At 43.0% G+C, this 20,098-nt stretch overlaps 1 protein-coding gene across 4 annotated transcripts in view; it reads right to left on the minus strand.

Moving 5' to 3' along the window:
* Nucleotides 1–2,646: 2,646 nt before the first annotated feature.
* The window catches only part of LDLRAD4 (low density lipoprotein receptor class A domain containing 4), a 284,731-nt gene continuing 267,279 nt past the window's right edge, over nt 2,647–20,098 (minus strand). For all 4 annotated transcript variants that reach the window (XM_038163288.1, XM_038163297.1, XM_038163309.1 and 1 more), the window contains 2 exons: nt 14,594–14,647; nt 2,647–13,341 (listed from right to left, as the gene is read on the minus strand). In XM_038163288.1, the coding sequence (XP_038019216.1) occupies nt 12,799–13,341; nt 14,594–14,647 (597 nt within the window). In that variant the 3' untranslated portion in view covers nt 2,647–12,798. The remainder of the gene's footprint in view (nt 13,342–14,593; nt 14,648–20,098) is intronic.

Consider the following 20,098-nt stretch of genomic DNA (forward strand, 5'->3'; position numbering starts at 1 on the left):
GCAAATGTTAAATTAAGCTGGAATGATCTGGTGTTGGCACTGACGGGGGCTCAAGGGTGGCATTTTGGCCTCCATGAAAAAGATGCCCTCTTTCTCTGAACAAGGGGTGGCTATGTCCTGGCTGCTTGCTCAAAGCCCTGCCAAACAGAAAATAGCTCTGTACAAGACAGAGGGATGTGTTGGAAGCCAGCAGAGAGAAACTATACCTCGCAAGTAGAGGGACTGGGAATGGTGGCAAGGGAAAGGTTATTCCCTGTATTGCCCCAGGCTGCGCTGAGACCTGGCATGTACTCCTTCATGTGTGCTTCCTCATCTTCAAAATACTTTTGGCACCTTTCTGCTGCTGTTCTGCAACACACTTCAGAGTGGAAACCACTAAAGGATATAAAATATTTTGTCTGATTTACAGATTAGCCCCTTTATTAAGGAGAGCCAGCCTTCACACGTCCCCCTCTAGCCACAGCAGAGCATCCACAGGCTTAGCATGTGCCGGGTATCCCTGGGACGGATCACGCAGTCCTGCCAAAATAAATAAAGTATTCAAGGCAACTTGGAACACCTAAGGCAAGCAGAAATTTGCAGTTACATAGTAAAAACTGCAGCATATAGCTTCCCCCTTATGTTTTGGAACATTCTAGGAACAAGTAGGGTTACTGTCTATACAGGACACTGAGAAACTCAGCTCATCAATTTTACCACATGAAAAGAATTCAGTGTTTCAGCTCTAATCCCCATTCTCAGGCTCTCAGGAGCAATCATTTGGCAGCCAGTCTGGAAAAAAAAATGTAGAAAACAAGCAAAAAGAAAAAAATCATGCAAGTTTTTAGTTTTCTTAATCAATGCTAGAGTTCTGCAAAAGCAGCACAATGCAAACTGCACAAAAAGCAGGGCATCGCCGCAGTAGAAGCGAGCTATTAGAAGAGGATTCAGCAGTAAGGGTTTTAAAATGTGCATTTTAATTAGAACTCACTTAAAGCACAACCGATCAAAACAGTGATAATGAGAGAAGCCTAATTAATTTTTGTCTAAGTAACGAAGTCTCATTACAGAGGGGTCTTTGGAAGAAAAGGGTTTGGGATGTTAAAAACAGGGTGTTTGTAATGAGACACAATACTGCTGGGAGCCTGGAAGCCAGACCTAGAGGTTTCACAGGACTGCAGCAGCCACTATATTAATCTTTCAGCAGAAAAAAAGTAACCCTACTGAGATGAGACATCCCATTTACAGCTGAGTTGCAACCATTGGCAGTGATATTAAAACACAATCAAACAGAATGGCATATTATAAACTAAATATAAATACAATTAAAACCAGATTAAGTAAAAGATCAAAGCAGGCTCAAAAAATGCAGTTTCCAGGGAGTTCAGGGTTCAGACAGTAGAGGAGGAGCAGAAGCTTGGAGATTTAGAGTACTTCTAAGAGGAACTAGCAATCTTCTAAATACTAAAGAAGAATTAAAATGCTGAAAATGGAGGAGAGCAAACTCAGGGTGGTTATACGAAAAAATATGATTACTTTTGACTCAAAAATAAGTACTGTAACATTCAAAGAACTAAGACGTTTTAAAAGAACAGCAGCAAGGGGAATCCCCCTGGCCCCTTTCTGAATGGAATGTAAAGGCAGCTCCACAGCAGGCTGTCAGAAGTGGGACGGACCATGGCTCCCACAGCAGACCTCTTCCTGGAAAAGACCTGCAAGAAAGCCCTAGGTTTGAAGTATCAAACTCAGCATCACATCACAGCAACACAGACATCGAACTCCAGCAAGCACAGGTACAAAATATAAACCAAGATGACTATGCTATTAATAATCATGCTAAATAAAACATCACTTTATACACAGAATGAACAGAAATTATCTGCTCTTTCCCAGTTTTGTTAAGCTTTAGTATGGCAAAGTGGCAGGTGCCAGCCAGGGATAATTTGATCTACCTTGCAAAGATCTGTATCGCCACAGACAAATCTTTGTGTGTTTCACAGGACCCTTTCATCTGGTTTCTTACTAAGAGCATCATCCCTCTCTTCACCCCAATACTGGATCACAACTGCTCTTTTTTGTAAGCACTGGCCAAATCATGTCTCAGCCTTCTTAAACCAGGTAGTGAATCTCCCTCCCAACTAGCCATATTTTGCACCTTCATTTTTTAAAGAATTTTTGCAACTCAATGCTTCGGGGGCATTGCTCATCCCCCCCGCTGGTCAGTCAGCACTGCTGTGCCAGAGGCCAGCACCACCAGCAGGGCTTTAAATGAGATTGAGGCGGGGTTGTTATCTTAAAGGAATTGAAAGCACGAGCTGGCTTAGATTAAGTGCCTAGACTGAACGCCAGTGTGTGACAGGCTGTCTCCTGCTCCAGCCCATCCAGTGGCAGAGGCAGGGCAGGAACTGTCCCAGCATTAATCACCAGGGTGTGAGGGTCAGAAGGCTGATCTTAAACCCTCATTAGACACCCACTTCCCAGGGCCCTCACAGAATGCTGCAAGGATTGAGTCCTCTCTCTTTCCTTAATGATCTGCTACCTGGTTGCCAGCAGCAAAACAATAAGGGAAAGAGACAAGTACTTACTTTTACCAAAGCCACTCTTGTGTTCCATGCTTTTTTTGGGTTTTTTCACTTCAAAGGGAAAATAAATCCAACAGGAGACAAATGCATTTAATAATTTTTAATAATTTTGTGCCATGGTTTAACCACAGCATATTAAGAACAAGCATAAAATCTGTATTTAAAACTAACAACAGCACTTAGAGCAACATCTTCCTTTAAAAGTATTGCAATAAACAGACCTTAGGTCTAAAAACTAGGACATCACCATTTGCTCAATTAAAAGAGTCAGATACACAACAGTTGAAATCTTTTTCTGTATATAACTGGGAGTTACGGTGGAAAATAAGCAACAAATTAATTGTGTTAAACACAAAATAAAATTTAAAAAAATAAAAAGTAAAGCAAGCCAGGTTTGTCATAGCATCACATGAACAGCTATTGAAAAATTCCAATACAGTTGTAAAAAGACTTACTGTTCTTAATAGCTTTGTTTTACAACAATAAATTTTAAAAGAAAGATTAAATATTGTTGATAGTGCTGTACATATTTCAGAATAGCTTGAAAGAAAATGGACAAAATAATAGATGTGTTGAAAATGTGATCTTGAAAGCCACAATGTTGGAAATACAAAAAAAAAATTAAAATCCATACAGCAATAAAGCATTTTACACTGTAAATTAACTAGCAAGAAACAACAAAGAAAGGGTAACACTCTAAAAACAGGCATTTGATGGTTAATTTTGAGTGTAACAGCCTGACTGATGTACATACCATTGTGAAATGCTCTGAGCACAGCAGCATTGGGCAGTTGAGTTATACAAAGATAAAACCCCTATTCGACGCTTATGTAGTCTTCATACTATGAGTAGAAAAGCTTTGTTAAAGAATACTAAAGTGATTTTTAAAAAATTATTAGTATTATTTTTGCTGTCCAGGTCTATGATGCCTGAGGCTCTCGTAACTTCTGCTCATAGTCCTTTTGAAATCTTGGCTGCCTGCTGTGCTTTGTGGTAAATGGAAAAGCGTGAACACAGCTGTGAATACACTTGATAGATAGATAGTCTGCTCTTTCCACTGCAGCTTCAAAGCAAATTAGTGCCTCTAAAAGAAGACATGCTCGTGTTTGGTCCACTCAATATGCATGTTTTGTTATAATAAGTCCTACTCTAGATTCCTCCAGCAGGAGGTTTGCTCTGTACAGTCTTCCTAGTGAAGGCCCGGGGTTTTTTGTTTGCTTCTCTTCCTTCATGCACAGAAGTGGTTCTGCAGTGCAAACAGAAACATGAAGATGGCCAGGCAAGGCACACTTCCAAAACAATTACTCCAAGCCCTGACAAACAATAAATGAATGAACAAGTGACAATCACAAAATATGAGTATTTACCTATGGTACATGCTTACTGACAGAACAGCCCAACATAGAGAAAGAAGGATGTGATGATACAAGCTACCTATAAGGGCATGATGATGCAGAACTGGCCGTAAGAAACTTAACACACTTTTTTAAAACAAAAAAAAAAGCCAAAACAACATTCAGATACAGGACTCCTGGGAGGGCTTTTAAAAAGATATTTACAGACAAAGGTGTAGATGCTTCAGGTTGACAGAGAAGCAGCAAAGGACTGTGCCCCAAGGCACCATCCTCCAGCGTGACGGACCGGGTTGAAAGCCCACTCAAACCAGAGGAAGCCCCACCACTGACTTCACTGGCCCTGGGTAAGGCCCCCTGAGTTTTAGCACAGCGCTTTGCTAATCATCTGAAAAACCCAACCAAAATGCCATCTCAAACATCGCCCAACACCTTGTTACCCCACATCTGTGGTTAAAGCCTGGCAAGTATAAAAAAAGCTACATACAGACAGGAGAATCTATGAAAGATTAGTTGGTATCCATCTGTGAGAGGACGAGTCTGTCTCGGACCGATAAACTTTTCTATCACCTACTGTCCTGGGATAGTTAGAACAAACAGTTTAGAAAAATAAGTACAGCATCTTCAAGTCCCTACACTAGAACTTCATGTTGAGTTTTCCTGAGGTATTTGCTTTACCGAAGAGCGTGCAGGGGCACGGGAACGGAGCGCCAAACACGGGGAGACGCCAGGGGAGAACCAAACTGCCAAAGGAGCCTGGCAGGAAGCTGAAGCGTAACATTGCTTCCCACACCACTTCCCCTATCGGGTTTGAACAGCTCTAAGCATTTCTCTGTAATCTTAAATATGAACCTGTGTAAGCCATTGCTGTCAGAAGCCAACACGGCAGCAGAGCTGCCAACTCAAAGCTCCCACTCAAACCTTGCATTCAGCTCGCTACCAGCTGGGGCCACTCTTGTCCACCCTGCAAGAGCAAAGGTCAGCAGGGTCCACACCCTAAGCCCAAGGACAGTCTGTAGTGGCAGCATGGTGCACCAGCAGTGGGCACAGAGCAACGGTTGGCTGTTGTCACAGAACTCTCATTGGCCTGGTTTTGATTTTGCAGGGATGGTTTGGGTCAGTTCCCACTTGTCTGAGCTTCATTTCAAATCTAGGATGTGATTTAAAAGGTTTGAAAAGTTTTAGCCCACTTCTAAGTTAAAAAAAAGTAATCAAGGATAGTAATAAATAATGTATCTGCTGGAGAAGTAGTAACTAATACTGGTCCAACCTAGCAATAGCAAGGCAACAATCAATACGTGAAGCATTTAGTTGCAAGGTTAAAGCTGTGGAGGTTTTGCTTGTTTTGTGGTTTTTTCCTTTTTTTAAAGTGACACATTTAAAAAAAAAAAGAAATCTTCACAGCAAAGATGCATCAAACGACTAATTGCTATACACAGGCTTGTCAAAAAGGATTTGTTTAACCTTCTTCCCTTATGATATTATATTGATATTTAATAGGAAAATAAAATACATAGACTTTTTGTCATTTGTATGCATTCATTTGCAAACTTTCTTACAAAAAAGGACCAAGCACAGATTGGCATTCACAAAGTCTATGCCATTTTTTTGTGTTAAAATTGGTATCATCTGTACACTATCTTACAGTATTAACAACATCTATTTGTTTTCGTATGTTTGTTTGTTCTACCCATTGGGTAGGATATGTGCATAATATATTCAAGTTATACACAGCACCATACAAAGAAAAAAAACCAAACCAGAAAAAAAGACAGACAACTGAAAAAGCACCATTTTAAGTGAGGCACAACAAAGGTGGGAGTGTAAGGCCAGATGCAAAGCCCCCTGAAGTTGGCAAGAGTCTTCCTACCAACTTCAGCAGGCTTTGGATCAGGCCCTCTTGAGTGCAAGGGGATTCCTATCTGCTCAGACCTGAACATGAGGCACCTTAGTTGCTTACAAACTACGGACATGCAAACCTCCTCAAAATTATATCTAATAAGGACGTATTTAATTTATTAGTAAACCTACCACAGCAGACAGACGAGCACAAACCAAGGAGAGAAAGGAAGAAGAAAAGAGACAGCTTTGTCACACACGAGATCCTACACACACCGTGTTGTTTCAGAAAGCTCACACACCAAACCACTTAAAACAGCAGCAGCAATATAGCAAAGAAAATAGCATCATCTCCGGCAGCAAATCACACATCTGTCAGAGGGAAGGAGAAGTACATCTAAGTTACAGTTTTGTTTTTCTATCATTAATCAACATAAAAAGGTAAGCTCTTTTATAGCAAGAAAGCAACACCAGCAATACCCAGGTTGCTTGTGTTCAGTCTAAAAACAGAAGAGACACCAGCAAGGCAGAAGTAAGAGCCAGGAGACTTTGTGACACAAAATGGTCCTTGATCTTCCCTTTCAAAAGCAGAATTGTACTGGGTGGTTACCAAAACAGCATTAGCATCCTTGAAATACATTTAATGCCAATGACAATTTCAAGAAAACATCAGTAGGCCCCTCCACTGCATGTCTGTGGTACTAAATAGTGCAGCAAAGCACTTCATCAAAACACCTACACTTCAGTTTGCTGGGAAGAGGCAATGCAGGTCTCAGGTTGGTTTTGGAGGATGAACTTAGTGGTGCAGTTTCTGTTTATTCCCCAGAGCTGTACCAAGAAAACTACTCTTTTTTTTTTTTTTTTTTTTTGCTGGTGCCAAGTGTGCCCAATGGGGCTTTTGCCAGCCCAAAAATGCAATCAGAGGTGGCTCAAAAGGTAATTTACATCCCTGATTAGTGAGGACAGGCTGGCAAACAATATATTAACTACAAAAAATATCCTGCCAACATTTTCAGTCAGCATACTCTCAAAACCTTAAACTTGAATTTCCTAACAAAACATTGAGACCAGTTTTTGGACGGGAAACCTCTCTGAGTTCAACACATCCTCACAAGGGACTATTCCGTGTTCTAAAAGGCCTCAGACAACTCAGTAAAACTGCCTCTTTCCAGGGACTGAAATGATTGACATATTTGGGGCTAGTGCAGGAGAAAAGTTGTAACTGTACTGGTCGGCAAGCAGGTGACACAGCGCAGAGAAAGACCAGATATGTGTAATTAAATTATGTGCAACAGCCTTTATCTAAAAAGCAAGGATGTAATCAAAAGCCAGACTTCATCTGAACCCACTGCACAGAAGGATCACTTGGTTCTCACCATCAGCTAAGTCTGGAAAACATGCTTATGAGATTGAGGGTACACTACGTGTTACTTTCTTCCTGTACATCAATACATGAGGTCTGCATTGGAGTTATCCCAAAGAACAAAGATTTTTCAAAGCTCACCCAAAAGGAGAGAGAGCTGTTGGATGGGAAGATGCATGAGCACACCAGGTCACAGGCAAGAACTGGTGCAGCAAGAAAGCCCCCTACTGATAAAAACATAGGTCATGACATTTACAGGACTGAAAAGCAAATATTCCTCAGGCTTCCTGCTGTTTGACAAATGACCTGCCATTGTTACTGAGAGCACAACACAGAGCCATTTAGCACTTCTGGAAAGTGACCATGGAATAGAAACTGATTCAGACAGAATCAAGGGGACAAGTCTGCAAGCAGGTCTGTATGTGCATGGACATGAACTATCTGCAATGACCAGAGAGAACCTGTGAATAATCCTAAATACTTTCAAATGTGCCAGCAAGCCTATTGTTTATCCTTGGGAAGGACGGGGGGAGGGGGGGAAAGGGGCAAAGAAAAATATTTACATATATCTATTTTTTACCAACTTACTATTTTAGTTTTTCTTCGCCTACAAAATCAGGTTACCTTAGCTACCGTGAGCGTTCAGGGATAGAGTCAGAGAAAGGTTAGCAATCAGACTTCTCCAAAGCATTCAAACATTGCTTACAGATTAGAGTGTCAGTTCTAAGGCCCAATATCTCACTACCTGGCAGGGTTAGAAATGACCACCTCAGATAGCCTCTGCAGGGGGCTCTTCAGCAGGACAAGGATTTCTTCTCTACTGCAAAGAAATGCATTCCTTAATAAACAATGCAATTCTGCTCCTTACCCTTCCCTGCACCTCATTCACAGAAAAAACGCCAAGAACTCTCAATGACACTTTTTAAAAAAATGTATCTGCAACAAGAACTTTCTGGGAGTTGGCATAACAGAAGCAGCTTCCAGCTGGGACAAACTGGTGTAAGAAGTGGGCAAGCAGTAATAAAAGGCCAAACGAAGCACAGCTTAACTCATGGCTCCTGCAGATTCCATGAGCTCAGGAAAGCAATCATCTTCCTCACTAGCCATCAGGAATTTGTACATGGGGTGTATGCTTGAGCTATCATACTCCCAAGGGAAATTCATGCTGTAATAAAGTCCCATCAGCCCGAGACTGGCCTACATGCAGAGTTCATCAGTGACAAGACTAGGAGTAGCATAATTAGATCCTCCCTGATGAAAACACCCTATTATGCAAACTCCTGTGAATTCTGCACGTGCCACACATGCCAGGAAAAGGATCTGAACACTGCACTGTTTGCTGGTACCCCTCTTCCTGTCCCTCACTCACACCTTTTAAGCAACACCCCACTCAGTCTGCCTGTCCAGCACTGAGAGGAGCCCAACCACAATTGTTCTAGACATAGGTACAGAATTAGAGCTAAGTGCTCCACTGGTAAACTGGGAGAGAAACTGGTTTTTGCCTTTGCTAAACCCCCTGCCTTTCCTAGCCCTGAAAGATCATGCAAAAACATCAAAGATGGGACATATTCAACATCAAGAGAGCCATGCCAGGGAAAAATTAGTCTCTGCAGTAGGACAGAGGTCACAAAACCTTATTTCATAAAGGTGCATTTAAAATAAAAAATAATCTTTTAACCTGAAAATTTCTAAAGTAGGGACAACACTATACTGAATTTTGGGAACATGAGTTACTGGGCAAAGTCAGAAGATGCAACCAGAATTCAGGCAAATATGATCCATCACATAGAGAACACCACACACGTAATTATGTGGGTTTTGTGCATGAGACACATACACCAGAAGATCAGTATGGAGGCAAAATCTAGACAATTAATGCTACAGTGTTTGCAAAAATCTTTTATAATTTATACAAAGTTTCATTGAGTGGTTCTGGAATACAGTCTATCAATTCTGGATATTTTCAAAGCTGGTCTTCCATAGATGCTTCACAGAATTACCCATCTTCAGAGCTCACCAATTTCTAAGCCTACAAAGATTGACAGTGCTATCTAATTCTGGTATTTCTTTTATCATTCTGTTCTGTTATCAAAAGCAGATTTTCTACCAAGTCAACGGAAGAAAAAATAGAAAAAAACAAAGCAAAAACAAAGCGTTTCCATGTTACACTGTTGACTGCCTTTCCACTGGAGAGCACTAATATCCATCAGAAAACATCCCATTCACTGCTAAAGGAGGCCCCAAAACAGAAGATTGCAAGCTGACCTATAGCAAGTAAACTAGTCACTACACTCCCAGAGCTGAGTCAGCACATGACATGTGGGAAAGCAGAGCATGGCATTAAAGCCATCAGAGAGTGTCCAAAGGAGGGCCATGAGGATGATGAAGGGTCCCAAGGGGACTCCATATGAGGAGTGGCTGAGGTTACCTTCTTTGGCCAGCCCAGAGGAGACCTCAGTGTAGTTACTACTTCCTCGTGGGGAAAAGAAGAGGGGCAGGCACTGATCTCCTCACCCTGTTGACCAGTGACAGGATGCAAGGAAATGGCTGGAAGCTGTGCCAGGGGCAGTTTAGGTTGGGTATTAGGAAAAGATTTTTCCCCCAGAGGGTGGCTGGGAATTGGAACAGGCTCCCCCACAGCACCAAGCCTGACAGAGTTCAAGAAGCATTTGGACAGTGCTCTCAGGCACATGGTGTGACTCCTGGGGAGGATTCTGTGCAGGGTTGGGAGATGGATTCAGTGATCCTGATGGGTCCCTTCCAGCTCAGCTTGTCCTATGATTCTAGGATGAGAAGACAAAGATGCAAGAGGAGAAGCAACTATTAGGTGAACAAATATTAGGCGAGTTATTTTTAAACGAATCTCTTCTAAAGAACTGGAAAAGGCTGCATTTTCCAGACAGAAAAATTTTCTCAGCCAAGAAAAATTAAGAGACAGCATACTGGATAATGTTAGTGAGAAATGCATAAATCCACTTGCATGCAGAGAGGGTAAAAGATGGCTAAGGGCAGTTTTCAAAGAAAGAATGTTCCAAAGAGGCGACTTTGAAGGCAACTTCAAGGTTCACTTTGCAGAGATCCACACAGGGTAAAGTCAGTCATCAACCAGCCCAAGCCCAGGGGCCCAGTCCAGGTGTGCTCTGCCATGACAACTGAGTTCCAGCTGTTCTCTCCTGAAGGCTTCTCAGCTAAACAAACCTCATTTAGGCAACAGCACAGTATCAGTGTAGGCACACACATTGTCTGGCTTATAGGCTCACTCCTCAAGTGACAAAAGTCACTGAAGACCAAAATCAACATTTGCTGGCTTTGTCCTCTGGTTGGGTTTGTTTGTAGTTTTTAATTAAGAATTACGTTCATAGGTTCTTTGCAAAAATCTAATTTCACAGGTTTTATTCCCAGGAACCAGACAGTGATGAGAGCCCCAGCTGACTGAAAGCCACCTAGTCATCTTCTAAACACCTGTCCTGCGGGTCTGAGAGGAAAAAATATAAGTGAACCCCACCATACAATCTCTATCTCTCCCTTCAATTAATACATACAATAAAAGGCAGCTTTACTCTACATTACCAGCATGACTCAGACCAAAATAACAATTACAGAGACAAATGGGGCTGTGTATTCAGACTAACAGTTATACAAATGTTTTCTAAACTAGAATAAAATCAAATTAACTTATGAAGAAAACAAATCTACACTGAGGCCCAAAAGACAACACACGCGCAGACACACACACACACACGGTTTTGGCATTAAAACTCTGCATAGATCAAAGATGCACTTCAGTTATCAGAGTCCCTCGTGTACAGAAGTCCTGCAGAAATCCAGCCTCCAGCCATGGGACCAGGGCATCGGTGCCCTTGGGGCACTCAGCGGCTGCTGCCCGCAACCAAGCACAAGGCTCAGGAAAACAGAAAAAAGTGAAAGATCTTAAAGTGAAGAGGTCTATGACACACTCATACACCTATATATTAGAAACTATTCAAGCTAAGACTCTAAAGATTCTTACTTTTAAGTCCATTTCCAAAATGCATTTTAAGTGCAATTTGTGCTTTTTCATGTGCTTGTGATGCCACTATCACCTTCTGTCAACTGAGTTCCGGCACCACGCGTGCTTCCACATGGGAACAGCCAGTGGAGAAACACCCCACGTGCTACGACACAGGCAGGGAACACTTCCCAACTACTCTCCAGGCCAGTATAGCAAAAACCAGGGCTTACAGACACTTGGTGAACGCACGAGCCACCCCTACCCATGAGCACAGTCCTGCTGGTGTCATGCAGACCTCATGCAGCCAGAAGGGTTTCTGCAACAGGGCCCAGAGCAAAATGGTTTTTGGAGAGAGAATGGTTTGCAGGGAGAATTCCTGGTGCTCCCATGACCCTGCCAGGGATGCGGCAGGAGCCAGCACCAACGCCATGAGTGCTCTTGGTACTGCTGCAAAAACACCACCGGGGGGAGGTTTAGCCACAAGGGCCCCCTTCTCTTCAACAGGACAGACCTCCAGGACTGAACTTCAGCATCTGAAAGGATGAAACGGAGAGCGAAAACCACAACAGCCTCACATACTTGAACAGCGGAGCAGGGGAAAAAAATCCCACCCTGCATTTTCAAACTATTTATTGCATAATGTCATGATATGTGACTAAATACATTTCAGGCTACAGTGAGGACAGAAATCTCTAGAACGGTAAGTACTGGTGATACTGCATTATGACAAGGAAAAGAATGGCAGCACTTAGAATCAATATAAATCAATGCATCTGGGAATTGCAGTTTTGCCATTTATGAAAGAAATAGTCCACACTGCAAAATAGCTAAACCTTAAGTGATGGAAAATGCTGCGATTTCATATTTGCCTTCTTCCATCCAAAAGTCTCCAAGACACTTCATTGATACACTGTTATTTGAATGCAAATTATTGCAAAGACAAGTGTCCCTGTATTTTTTTAATTGTAAAAGTCAAGAGATGTTAGCCTAAGTCCTGTCCCCATCTTTTAGCAAACCCGGGGGGAGGGGGCAAACTCCTCCAGATTACTTCTAGGGGTCTATCATTATTCCACAGGTGAAACGACAACATATAGAAGAACTTCACATAAAACAGTTCCCTCATATATATTTTTTAAAACAGTAAGATAGTGCAACTTTTTAAAACACATTTATCACAACACAAATTAATTCCTTGCATTCATCTAAGTTCTCAACTTTATACCTTGGCACACAGAACAGGAATTTTGTTTCATATTTAAAAAAAATTCACATCCCGGGAGAAAAAAAAAAGCAAACTGGCCAATTCTTCCCCCATTTATCTAGCAAAACCACCTTCTTCCTTCTGCCATTCAGTGAGTATAAAACAGGCTGTACGAGCCTCATTTCTGTGCTAAGTTAACTTTTAGAATTAAATAATTGAAATAGTTTATTAAAAAAAAATAATATATCCCCCCCCCCTTCCCCTAAAACACTGCTCATAGACAAACCGAATGGAAGTTTGTATTTCTTTCAATCTGCTTTGCATGCAATTCCCCTGAAAGGAATCAGAAACAAAGAACTGGTTTGCACGTTTGGTTTTACTCAGTTGTACCACGTGAAACGTAACAACACTGTGCACCGGAGCACGGGGTCTTCCTCCACCGCCCTGCTTGGGTCTCCCGTCTTCAATCCAAACGCACCTGGGCAGGTAACTTACACCAGGTTTCCTGGCTTCCGGTCCTGGCCTTTGCTGGGGACTATTGTGCTCTCTGAATTGTTCTGCTGAAACTGAAGTCTGCTCCCCCTCTGCGAGGAAGGAGGCATGTTGCTGTGCTGGTGATGGAAAAAAGAGGAGCCTGGGTAATGCCCCATGACCTCGCTGTACGTCGGGGGTGGTCCTTCCATCCTTCCATTACTGCTATAGTTGGTTGCACTTATGCCCGAATTGCTGCTGGGTGGGCAGGGACCCCCATTGTACATGGAGATGTCTATCAAGTCGCTATCAAAAATGGTTCGGTTGGGCGGCGCCCTGACGGATTCCCGGTTGAGCTCCATCTGCTGCTCGGGGTCCCGGAGCTGCAGGGTGCACGGGCCCTGGTACGGCGGTGGCTCTTCGCCGTCGGAGAGTGAGATGGTCGGAGGAAGGTCAATCTCATGCTGCATGTAAGGGTAAGTGGGCTGGAAGCGACTGAAACGGTCCCGCTGCATAAAAGATGGGGTGGTAAACCTGTCCCTGGACCTTGGGGCGTACATGATCTGAAACGGGAAGAGAGACACACGTGACTCCACCTCTGCGCAAAGCACTGCAGGAGCTCCAATCCTCACAAAGCATTGATAAAACACAGAATGCTTCTTTTTGCCACCTGTCTTGGAGGTTAAACCCAGCAGATACCGTGCACACGTGCAGCCAGATGCCTGCAGGTGAAGAGGCAGGAGGTGCAAGAAGGATCCAGCACACTCGAGAACAGCTGCACAAAGGAAGTACAAGACCCCACACAGCTCCTTATGACATTAAAACATTCCAAGCAAAAACAAATGATTCTGTTTCTGAAACCAGGAAATTAGTTCTAGCTCTACAACAATGCCCCAATACTGAATTTCAGATGCAGTCTGAACTTCCCCTTCCTACTCAGAGTTAATGCACCCCCAAAGAATTCAGATGGTCATTTTAGTACAACGTGTAAAGGCTCAGCATATCTAACGCCTTCACCATCAGAGTGTATCAGGTGTCCTCCTCCCCCTTAGCTCTCAGCCAGAACTCAGCCTCTGGGGAAAGTCTACAAAGCTTCTGCATTGTGATGGAAAGTATGTCCCTGGTATATTAAAACCCTGGAGAAGGACAGGCTTTGCAAAAGGAAGCGTTAAAGATACTTTGTGAGGTGCTGTTGCTCCTCACTTGGTCTATCCCACATCTGGACAGACACAGCAGCTTCTCAGATCTAGAGTTATCAAACTGCTCTTCTCTTTTCTGGAACCCTGCAGGGCCTTCAACCCCTGACTTTCACAGATGCAGGGCCAACCACCAGGAAGTTCTGCTGCTTGTCAAAGGACAGCTGGACCACTCAGCAACACACCCACAAATTATTACATAGACAAGGAATCTGTGCTAGCTGGAAGAAGGGAGACAGTGGTGACAGGATATGTGTTGTAAATCCAAGAGAAGTTTAGAGACAAGAGGAACTGGTCTCCCAGCTTCCAATGAATACTCAAATTACTGAGCCACTGTGGCAAAGGGACACACCTCCATCACTTACTTGTGAATGCCTACTATGACACAGGGAGTTGCTGGTGGAGATGAGGTGTCAGGTAGGCAGAATTTCATTCTTTTATGAAAAGGTCTCAGGAATTTATGAAATGCATGTTAAGACGGGCTTAGATGATGGTGTGAACTACACTGAAAAAGCTTCCTTTACAAAAAATAGATGCATGTTTTTGAAAGGAACCAAATATACATTACAGGAAAAAGAAAGAAAGCACTTGGTGAAGATAGTCAGAAATCTGTCAGTACCTCTGAAGCACCCTGGCGTGAAACCGAGCTTTCTGAAGGCCACAAGCACCCCTCCTGAAATGTGGAAAAACAAAAAAAGAAAAATTAATAAATCACATCACTATTCTGCCTCATTATCACAGCTCTTACCAGCAGTCATCTTCTAAGGACTGGCTGTCTCCAGGAGCTAAACAAGCACCCCTTTCTTTCATCAGCAAAGAGCAGTTCTGCTCCCAGGCAAGTCAAGCTTGGTCCATTTTACAAGTGCCAAGATGTCATCCACAGCACCCAGCCCCACAGGCCATAAGGATGCAGCAAGCTGGTGGCATCTGAGAGAGTGTGGCAACTCATGGAGATGACAGGTGACACCTCAGCACCTGTGTGCTGAGCAGGTACATGTCACCTCCCAAACCAGCAAGGGTGGCAGGTCTGACAAAGGTCTGCCAGCCAGGATCCCGATTTTGCCAGCACAGGCAAAACAGTTCACAACAAAACCTGGCGTCTGTAATCTCAGTGAAGTGACAGACATACTAAACCCAGGGATAATCTGGTCAAAACTGCCAGTTGCCCAATTCCCACCATAAACAGTAGTTAAAGCAGCTGAAGTTTCAGCCTTCAGTTTTTCAAGCACTGCTCCAACCACCTTCTCAGGTCAAAATATTTTCTCTCTCATGCCTTGAAATGCTGTTCTGACATCGTACCAGCACACAGGGCAGAATAAAGGGATGAAGAACAGTATGTCAATAAGGGAAAATAGCTTAGGGTGTATTATTATTTTTCTTCTCAATTAATTGTTTAGGGTAGCAGTAACTCCCACAATGAACTTATTTTATTGAAAAATTTTGAAGCTGAAAAGGACATATCAGAGCAGCTATAAAGCACAAAAGTTCAATTTCAGTGCACAAAGAGAAAATCAAAATATTGATAGTCACGACTATTTTCTTGATGCTAATTCAAGTTTTGCATACATAAGAAATTTCAGGAACTGGAAGGAAAATGCATACTGTCCCCAAAAGCATTACCATGTATAGACTGCTTCCAAATCCTACTGTACTGCTTCTTCTCACCATAGCATCTTTCAACATATTTCAGAAGTAAAAATAGACCCAACTAGATGTTCATCATGACACTCAGAGACCAAATGCTGTCTGTGATCTTGTCAGGAGAGTCCACTGCAGAGAAAAGCTGCTCTAAGAGGACTCTCCCACAGGATTCAGCTGCTAAGGGAAATGCTCTGAATAGCAAAGCTGGTACACTTCTCTTCCGTAGCTTTAGAGAGCAAAGACAGAGAGAGGCTGACAACTGCAATTATTTACAACTTCCCCAAGTATTCCCCTTTGCAAAGGCATGAAAGACCAATCTTACGCAGATTCATGTATTTCAGCGCCTAGATGTGGTTCTGTCAGTTGAAGAAACTGTAACTGTGGAACTATACACATACGTGTATATGCATACTTGTGTACACATTTCTTGCCCTTCCTTCAGCATCCAAGTGCCCTCATTTTGAAATATCTGAGGCTATGTTTGCACAATTAAAGGCAATCAGGTGATCAGCAGTTGACCAAATGGGCTCCAAACCCATTGCAACTGTTTGCAAAACGTATCAGTCAAAGCTACAGTTCTCAACTGCTCCTGAGTTACAGGCTCAGAAGAGAGGAAAAAAAAAGGCAAAACCAACAAGCCAACCCAGAAAGAAATAAAATCTACCTCCAACACTCACATTACTTAAACTCCCTTATGAAAAGGAGCTGCTGATGACGATGTGGAAATGACTTCCATTTAGGGCCCATCTCCCCAAAGGCAAGAGGGTAAGATGAGCTGAGAGAGATGGTGCAGCATATGGAGAAAAACTCCTCACATGGAGATGGAACAGGACGTGCTCACTGAGCCAAGACTCCCAGATCTGCTACCAGCCATGCCTAACAGAAATAACTTGTTAGAAGAGAGGAGTTGCCTGTTATTTCTACCACTGATGCCTGAATTGCAGAACAGGCAAAGGCCCTGCCTGGAGCACTGCAGCTGCTACACACTGAGTGTAACCAGGGCACTGGGATAATCACACCTAGATGAGACCAAAGGAGCCCAAAGCTCTCCCCACTCTGGGACAGGTACTTGAGGAGGTAAACAGCTTGGGATGCAGTTGAACTCCGAGGCTGTGAGATCCTTAGAATGTGAGGATATGTAACCATGTTGTTCCTGTGACAGTATGTCCTACACTTCACCTGTAGCTCCTCCCTTCCCTAAGGTTTCCCCCAGAGAGAGCAGCAGACTGAATAAATGACTTGGCAGCAGCCAACCCCCAGCAAGATCTCTATCCCAGGAGCCAGAAGAACTCCCCAAGCAGATGGCTGGGTAACATGTGCTCAGCATGCCCACACTTGGAAAATACCAGGCTCAAACACGTGCAGACCAACCTCATGGTTGGTCCAATGACACAGCACTGAATCCTCTCCTTACCGAGGCCAGACTAAGTGATCCAGCACAAAATTTCTGCCCTCCTGAAACCACTGCATCTACCACAGGAGACTTACTACCTACCTTTCTGAGTCTTTATTTAAGGGAAATTCCCCTTTCCCTGTATTGAGTAGATACCACCTAACCCTAGGATTGGTGCCCACCAACTCCACTAATCTTGGGGTGATGGAAAGAAGTGGAGATGAGAAGAAAGGGCTACAAAAGAAAAATAGCCCCATGAATACACCCCGAGACACAGATTTAGGAAATAATGTGCTGGGACCACCCTGACCAATCTGGAGTAACTTATTCAGAGGGAAAGCATTAATTCTTGCTCCCTGCTTGTCCCTGTGCTTACAGACTTTCCTTTGAAAGCTAAAATGCTTCCCCTGTGCTCATATCTGTGAAAATCAGATGAGAGCTGACAGGATTTGTATTTATATTAGGGATTTGTACGAGTAGTTATCAGGTATGTGCAAACAAGGCTAAACCTGAGCAAATGCAATTTACCCGTATTTTGATGAGGGCAGTACCTCATTTACCTGCTTCTTATAGACTGCCAATAGCTAGGCCACCTCAATGTGCTCCTTGTTCAAGGAACTTCAGGCATGAGCTTCAATACTTAAAAGTAACAAGGAGAGAAAGCTTACGCATTCACTCCCTGCAGTGTATTAATTTTTAACATTGTTGGGCTTTGGAATGAAGATCCTAGCACCAAGCAAGAAAAATCTTAGGGATCCACCTATGTCTTTTGCTGACCATTGTCATTTTTGGGTTTCACCATAATTTACAGAAATTAACTTTGTGATTAGGTTTTGAAATAGCAGCATCATTTAATAAATCCAGCTGAGTGATTACTTAATTATCTCATGGTGATGATTATTTAACTCAGTATTTAGAGCTTAGGAGACTCCATAAGCCTAGGATAATTTGCTATTTCATATTTTACAAAGCTTTAGAGCCTCCAGAATTAAACAGTGTAAGAAGATGACTTTTTGAGGACATTTTTAAACACTGGAGCACACACTGTCATCCAACTGCCTCAGCTAAGCATCAGCCCATTGACAGCCAGCAGGAAAGACATTTACCAGAAGAATGATTTTTAACTCAGGAGAAATTATAGATAAAAAATTTACACTCAGCAAAAAGTTTTCCTCAAGCTGTAATAAAGCAAAAGGAGCCCTGTGCTTGTTAAATCTGCGATAGAGTTAATTTCCTTCACAGTAGCAAGTATGGGGCCATGTCTTGGATTTGTGAGGGAAACAGTGTTGATAACCCAGGAATATTTTCATTATTGTCTTTACACATAGTCAGGGCCTTTTCTGCTCCACACCTCACCCCACCAGCAAGGAGGCTGGAGGTGCACAGGGAGCTGGGAGGGGACACAGCCCAGACAGCTGACCCCACGGACCAAAGGGACATTCCAGACCATATGGCATCATGACCAGTACGTAAAGCCTGGGGAAGAAGGAGGAAAGGGGGACTTTGGGAGCAAGAACATTTGTCTTTGCAAGTCACTGTTACACACCATGGAGCACTAGTGCCCTGGAAATGGATGGACACGTGCCTGTCCCTGGGCAGTGGGGAATGAACTCCTTGTTTTGCTCTCCCTATGAAACTCTCTTGATCTCAGCCCAAGAGTTCTCACTTTTACTCTCCCAATTCTCTCCTCCAGTCTGCTGGGAGCAAGTGGCTGTGTGGTGCTTAGTTGCCAGCTGGGGTTAAACCATGACAATCCCATATAATCCAAACTTTTCTTTTTTTGCTGACTGTTAAGGAGATTTACAGGCTTTCTCCACTATTAAGTTTCTGCGAAATAGAACTTTGCCTGAAATGATGTTTTCTGAGAAACAAAAGTTTGTCTTTCACTTTCTAAAATGCATTACAATTATTAAGAAGGTCCTTCTTTTCCCCTTAACACAGATTTTTAGTCTATTTTTATACAAAAATTTACACACACACACAAATACACTCATTTCTTTTGCAAGTGAAATGTTCCAGATAGCAGTGTAGTTTCCGATTTTGGCCCTAGGTGGTACATTACACCACATTAAAGCAGTGGCTTGCTGAAAACCCTCCAGGAAGGCACAGCAGCTCATTCCTCCCCGGATCTTCCTGGGTGATATAGACCACCACAGCTTTGAAGATAGCAACAAACACAAGCAAAACAAACTACTGTGTCGTCCCCAACAGCATGATGAGTATTCCAGCAGGATTGCTTGCTCCTTTAAAAGCAATTCCTCAAGGGCAGGAGAGGTGACACTGTCTAACAGAGCAGTGCATGGTACCAAGCAGGAGTACTAGAGAATTACAGAGAGTGCCAAATCTCTCACACGTAATCTGCCTCCCTACACTTACTGCAATTATTCCTGTTACTTAATGCTTTAAAACTTTTATTTCCCCAACTTCACAGCACTTCATCACTTTAAGTAATCTTCATTTCATTCAACTGAAGGGAGTAAGTACTATTATCCTTCCTCCTTTGTTTGGAGATGAAGCAAGTTGCCCAAGGTGACACACTGAGTCAGGTGCCACCCAAAGCCAGCGCTCCTCACTTCTAGTCCTACCTGCAGATTTCCTGGACAATCCTGCCCTTATTAGACATATAATGACTTTACTGTGGGAGATTTCAAAGAGTAGCAGCCGAGCTCGCTGTCCCTCTTGGCAGCACTCCCTGAGGAGAGTCAAGCCCATGTCCCTCAAGGAGACAGCAGGAGAATACAGTGCACATCCAGCCCTTGCCAAATGATGACTGGTACAAACAAAAAGATTTGGCAAAGCAGGGTGGTCTACAGCACTCACACTCTCTACTGGCTGTAGAGTGGGTTCTTGTTCCCAATAGGATTTTCTTTCTTTTGCACATGTCAGTAAGAAAATGAGAATGAGTGGCCTAGGGACACCAGCAGGGAACAGACCGAATAATGCCAATGCCAGTAGGAAATCATTTAGAAGACCAGCAGGAAAGACTAACATTTGAAATAATGACAAATCCCTGAGCTGTCAATATTATTGAGTATTTTCTGTCATCTTCCTGACATTCCCCTTTTATTCTGAAATAGCTGGTACAGGACA

The sequence above is a fragment of the Motacilla alba genome, chromosome 2 (genome assembly GCF_015832195.1).
Source record: "Motacilla alba alba isolate MOTALB_02 chromosome 2, Motacilla_alba_V1.0_pri, whole genome shotgun sequence".
NCBI lineage: Eukaryota > Metazoa > Chordata > Aves > Passeriformes > Motacillidae > Motacilla > Motacilla alba.